This window comes from Arachis hypogaea, chromosome 14 (genome assembly GCF_003086295.3).
Source record: "Arachis hypogaea cultivar Tifrunner chromosome 14, arahy.Tifrunner.gnm2.J5K5, whole genome shotgun sequence".
Taxonomy (NCBI): Eukaryota; Viridiplantae; Streptophyta; class Magnoliopsida; order Fabales; family Fabaceae; genus Arachis; species Arachis hypogaea.
In genome coordinates, this window is record NC_092049.1 from 16,344,407 (window position 1) to 16,351,056 (window position 6,650).

At 28.1% G+C, this 6,650-nt stretch overlaps 1 protein-coding gene across 1 annotated transcript; it reads left to right on the forward strand.

Annotated features, from left to right (window-relative positions):
• The first annotated feature begins 536 nt into the window (after window positions 1-536).
• Window positions 537-1,819, forward strand: LOC112741689 (class-10 pathogenesis-related protein 1). Its single transcript, XM_025790759.3, has 2 exons — window positions 537-814; window positions 1,310-1,819. The coding sequence occupies exons 1-2, from the start codon at window positions 634-636 to the stop codon at window positions 1,609-1,611; spliced, it is 483 nt and encodes a 160-aa protein (XP_025646544.1). The 5' UTR covers window positions 537-633; the 3' UTR covers window positions 1,612-1,819.
• Window positions 1,820-6,650: the final 4,831 nt, after the last annotated feature.

The window sequence follows — 6,650 nt, forward strand, 5'->3', positions numbered from 1 at the left end:
AATAATAATCTTTTGTCCAAGTAAAGGGAATATGCCATATAAGTTTCTAACAAGGAGACAAAGTCACACGTCAATTCATCGACAAATAGATAATGCTAAATAATTTGTAAAATAAAGGTACACCTAACTTTCGATGTGACAAAATCTGAACCAAATTATTATCTTTATCAAGTTCGAAATTAAAAGTAAATATATTTATGTCATAATTGATGCTAATAATACTGTATATATATTATATTACCCAATAACTTAGAGGATGAATTATTGTACTTGAAAACAATATATTATGCTCTTAAGATATAATTAAATAGAGAAATGGCTTGGTAATGAGTACCTTACTTTAAAAAATAATAATTACAATCACAGCATAATACAGGGGAAGATTTTAACATTTTGTGCCACCAAAGTGAGACTCCTCAAATTAAAGATTATTGTTCCAAAGACGCCAAAAACATCAACTTAATCATGCATTATATATGAATATATACACCGCACCTCGCTTATAATATTAATTAACCACATAGACTAATTTGTATATTAGCATGATCACTACTATGTTCCTCTCCTTGTGGAATCTAATTAACTTTAACTTAGATTATTAGAGATCATTATCTTAAATTCTTCATCATAATAATGGGTATCTTTACACACGAATTTGCTACTCCATCTTCTGTGGCTCCTGCTAGGCTTTACAAAGCTATGGCATTAGATTTTCATAATCTCTTCCCAAAGATTGTAGATTCTATTCAGTGTGTTGAAACAATTGAAGGAAATGGTGCTGCTGGAACAATAAAGAAGATCACCTTGGTTGAAGGTCAGTGCTAGCCAAAAAAAAAAAAAAAAAAGGGAAAGCATATATAGGTTTTAACTTTTAATTATTAATATTTAACACACCATCCACTATACTTCAAATCTTCAATTATATATTCTTATTGTTTATCAAAAGAGTTTTAATCTTATTTTCAAATTTTTCATATATAATAATACTAATTTATGATGATTGATTAATATCACAGATTAAAGGATATAGTCTATGACATCAAAAAATAAGGACAAAAAAAAAGGATATAGTCTACATACTCATCATGATCGAAATATACGTGTGCTGCCTAACTTAATTCTAATCCATGCATATTCTTATTTAATATTAAAACTTTATCTATATCCATAAATAATAAACCGTTTATATATTTAAAAAAAAAAAAAAAAAAACCCCGTATTTCACATTGATATCTAATTAGATGTTAGAGAAAATGCTTTATGTATATGGAAAATGCTTTATGTTTGACTTTTATTTATATTATTAAAGGTGGGAAAAGCAGGTATGTATTGCACAAAGTTGAAGAAGTTGATGAGGCCAAATGGGTATACAACTACAGCATAATTGGGGGTGTAGGGTTACCAGAAACATGGGAGAAGATCTCATTTGAGACCATAGTAATGGAAGGTCCAAAAGAGGAAGGAGGATCCATTAGGAAGGTGAACATAAAGTATTTCACCAAAGGAGATGCTGAGGTGTGTGATGAAGTGCTCAAGAGTAACCAAAGCAGGGCTGAAGGCCTTCTCAAGTTCATTGAGGCTTACCTTCTTGCAAATCCTCATTATGTATAACCAAATCTATATATACACTTGCCATTCATCACCTTCATGCCCAACAATAAAGAGCTGCCATATAATGGGGAAAACTTAATTTCATATTGGATACACGTGTGTATGAAACTTTATTATACTTAGATTGGATCTAAGTTAATATGTATCAATGATTGAGCTAATTATATATAGGTGGGTTGATTAAGCTAATTGAAAAGGGGTTGAATAAGGTTTTTTTTAAATTGATAATGACATAGTAAAATAAAAAGTTAAAAATATGAACAATATGAACAATGAGTTAAAAATTTGGTTTAATGAAATTAAAAGGAAAAAAATATTCTACCTAAATTATCCGATCAAAAAATCTCATTCAATAACTTAAAAATTTTAACCATTCATTATATCTTAATTTATTAAAATACCAATTTTTTTTGTGAAATTCTCTGCTATTGTTACCGTCGCTTGATCTCCAATTAGTCCCATCGTCGTCATCGGGATCCTCCTCATCGCCACTGATTCCGTCAACAAGACCCTTATCGACATTGCTTTTCTCCAGACCAAAAATGAATGGCGCTGCCTGATTCCTCCTTGTCGTTGCTGCTTAGCTTGCAACACACCGTGACTGCATCGCTCACTCCTATTGAAAATAACCATCCACTTAAGGATAAAAATAATCATCCATATCTAGTGAATTGAACATATAGTATATTTTAATTGTATATAACTAAACACAATCCAATTAAATAACCATCCATATAAGAATTAAAATAACTATCCACATGCCTACTAAAATGACCATCCTGAATTAGCCATATTGATTGAATACCAGAACTTGAACTTAGGGAGGCGACAAAGGGATGAAACTCATCGGAGCCCCTAGCGGGGAGAGTGACACCATCGTAGAGTTCCTGAATTTCGGGATCAACTTGAGGGAAAAGGAATCTGATGAGGAGGTTGAGCATGTAGATTCTGAGACTGTAGGAGACGATGTAAAAGTCTTGGATCAAGTATATGCGCAAAACGTAGATACAAGCAACGATCAAGGAACCAATCCAGCGACGGAGCATGTGCGGTGTGGTCTTGTCGAGAAAATGTTGGTACTGTCGCGACACTAGAATTTCCATCACGATATGGCGCCATCGGTGAGAAATAGTCGGCGGAGGTGGAAGAGTTCGACGCCGATAAGGGGTGCAAAACGACGCTACTACCGGAGTTGGAAGAGAACCTGCTATGGCGGTGAGAAGAGTGGCGGTGTCAAGACCTTTGCGGTGACGACGATGACGGTTGCAGGAGAAATCGACGCCGTTGAGAGGGTAGGGTGCAAAACGTATAATATGTGAATAGAGGGTGGATGAGGTGGGGGTAGTGATGGAGGGCGGTGAGGGTGGAAGAAAAAAGGGAATGGAAGAGGTTGGGGTGAGGTGTTTGACGGAATGCCACTGAGAAGGTTGGATTGAATGGAGGAGGATGGCTTTGCGAAGATTGGTGTTTGAGTTCGCAGAGTAGAGAAATAGGGAGTAAGATGGTTCTTCTGTGTTGAAGATATGGATAAATTAGTAAATTTATATTTTATAAACATTTTTTTACATTAACTGTTAATAAGGGCTTAATTACAAAATCTAATATGGTATAGGAACTCAATTAAAAAAAAATATATATAGAAACCTAATTAAAAATTTAGTAAAATTATATATAAAGACCAACAGAATTATTAAACCTTCAAAAATATATATATATATATATTCATTAAAAAAAGCTTCGGCATCTATAATACTCTTTCCTCTTATTTTTTATACTCGATGCAGAAAAAAGAGTAAACAAAAAGATAATAAGTAAAACGAATAAAAAGATATATTAAAATTGAAATAGAAAATAAAATAGACACATTGAAATTGAATATAAAAAAAATTATTTTATTTTTTATCTAATTTTTTGATACAATAAAAAATGGACTTTTCAATCTAACTTGTTTACGTCATAAATCAAAGGAATTTTTTAACTTTTTATCCAATTTTCTAATACAAAAAAAAATTACTAAACTTCATTTGTCTATATAATAATTTTATCATGAAACTAAAAAAAATGTGTACACTTTTAATTTTTTATATGACCATTACAATAATTTATGAGATATTTATAATTTTTTATTAAGTTAAAATAAATAAAATTTTAAATTTATAGGATAAAGTTTAATTTAATAATTAAATAAATAAAATAAAAAATATTAAATTAAATTAAATATTCTAAAATATAAATTAATAATTTTTAAATAATATTTAATTTTTTATATTAGGAATATTTAAAACACTTATAAAAATGGTTAGATATAGTTGTCAAAATAGAATTTTGTTTATTCATTCCATCCAAAAGAACTGTTCTCTCTGACAGACGAAGCCAATTCTTATTCTCCCAATATTGTTCAATTATACTCCCACAAAAACGTCCCTCTTGTATACTTTTATCTATGATTTTTCCCTCAACAAAAGGTTATTATATTTTAGGAAATGGACTTCAACTCTATTTATCAAAAGTCTTTGCAGTTGGATAAGGGTTGAGATGAATTCAGCGTATAATTGAATATCAGAGTCCCAAGAACCACGAATTTTCAGCACTATATAAATTATAAAGCGACAAGCTTAATTTGGTTGCCAATTTTGAAACTTTGCCGTCCTTGAAATTTTTTTAATAAAAAAAATTAGAATTTTATATACAGTCATTTATTTATGTAAGTTACAAAAAATTAAATAACAATAAAAAGTTTAAAAATAAACAGTTTTAGGATATTTAGAGAAGATTCTGGATGAGGGAGGAGTTAATTTAAAGATTTATATTACTAATTTTGGATGTGTTTGACTGTTTGGCTATGGCCTTTGTTAAGTATAAAAAAAAAATTAGTAAAAAAAATCAGTTTTCACATATTTATGTAAATTTTATAAAAATAACTAATTTTTTTATAAATTAAATCGGTTTTCAGTTTTTTGAAAAATTTAGATAAGAGTTTCATATTAAAATCAAATAGGCTTTTACCTTTTTAAAAAAATAAAATACAAATGCACGCCTAATATCATATGCTAAATAAAAGATGCAGATATTTATATATAATTTTCGTTGCTAATATATTCTCTTTAGTCAAATTAATCTTACATGACATTATTGTATTTTTGTACTTTGATGAGTATTTAGTCAAATTAATTGAATACGACGCATGACGGGGACTAATTAATTGTATTAACTGGCTTTGAGTGTACTAAAATTACGTTGCGTGATTTTAGCATTTCGATGATAAAGACTACAAATATATAGTACGACTCTTTTTTACAACTTCAAATTAAATAGTTCAATGTGTTTTGTCACTAATGCATACACGTACACTTTACATTAATTAATTTCTCCTCAACTGGGCCCAGTACTTAGGTCGAAAAAAAAAATCAGATATTAATAAATTAATTTTAATATTTGTATATAAATATATATTATATTATTTAGTTAATTTTTAATATATATTTTATATTTTAATATAAATTTTTTATTATATATATAATATGGTTGGTAAAAAAATATTAAATTTATGAAATATTTAGGAAAAAAAAGTGAGAATGACAAATAATAAATTTTTTTATTCTAAGATAATTCTTATTTTAAAATTTTTGTAGATTTATAATTTAATATAATTTATATCCAAATATATTGATTTAATTTTCAGAGTAACATATATCTTCAAGGGAGAGAATACAAACTTAAATAAATTATGAAAGACTATCTGGTTCAACCGTTATATGATTGTGATAACATGAGGACTCCGAGTTGTATATTGGAATTTCAAAATATTACGTCAAGTAATGTTGATTTATTTTAGTCTCTGATCGAATCTCCCCACCCCTATTAATTAATAATAATTAAGATTGATTGACTAACAACTAATCTTAATTTTTTTTAAAAAAAAACATGAGAGATCATTTTTTTCCGGATAAATAAATTTTATGTATAAAATTATAAAAAAAAAACTCATAGTATCTAGAAAAATGACTAGAAATTGTTTTTCTTTTGTTAAAAAAAAAATAGAAAATCTTTAAAAGTTAACCCCTGCTTGTTCCTGAATCGCTTGTGCAGTTTTACTGTCTAGTGAAACACAATTTAAAATGAGTGTGTGTCCTAACTCCTAATAATGTTTAAGATTATTTAAATAAACCAAAACTATGATTGAGTGAAAATTTTCTTTAATCAATTATTGATATATATAAAACATTTAAAATTTTAATTGGTCATAAATAATCCAATTATGAAAAAAAATTCATTCAAATGATAAGTGACAGATATGTAATTATTATGCAGATTTTTAATAAATCTGAATTAAATTTGGGTTGGTTTGATATCTAATGATTTTGGAGCGAAATCTACTTTTTTTTAAGATTTCAATTTTTAATTGTACATTAAAGACTCTTATTAGATTAGTGATGAAACCAAAGAATGTAGAGATAAAAGTAAAAGACTATAAAGTTTAAAATGAAAAAGATGCAAGAGAAATAAAATAAATGACTAAATTTAAAGAAAATAACAAATCATCTTTGACACAATCAAAGGACTTTAAAATTCAAAAGAAAGAAAAAAATTTGGGGAGAAAATAAATTGCAGGAAAAGAAATTTGTAAAAAAAATTAAAATGAAAATAAAGATTATGGAAAGAATTTTACAGAAAAAATAACAGATAAAAAAGTCTCTGAGAATGTGATATTGTGAGTGCTTTTTCTAAAAATGAATTTCAACCCTTGTTGCTTCTAAACAATGTATATTTATAGCCATTTTCAATCAATCATAATTCCTTCATGTGCTCTACATATAAAGAAACTAAACTTAACTGTTCCTACCACAAAAACAGTGTCATAACCTCTTCAACTGCCTCAATACTGATCTCCCATTGCTTCGATATCACAGATCTTCGTTTTTGATATATATCTTCGACCAAGCTAGCTTGCTCATCAATAATTTCTCTTCGATCACCTTAAATACCTTTTCGACATAGTCCGAAGAAGTGTATTCGATTTATCCATTATCAAATTATTT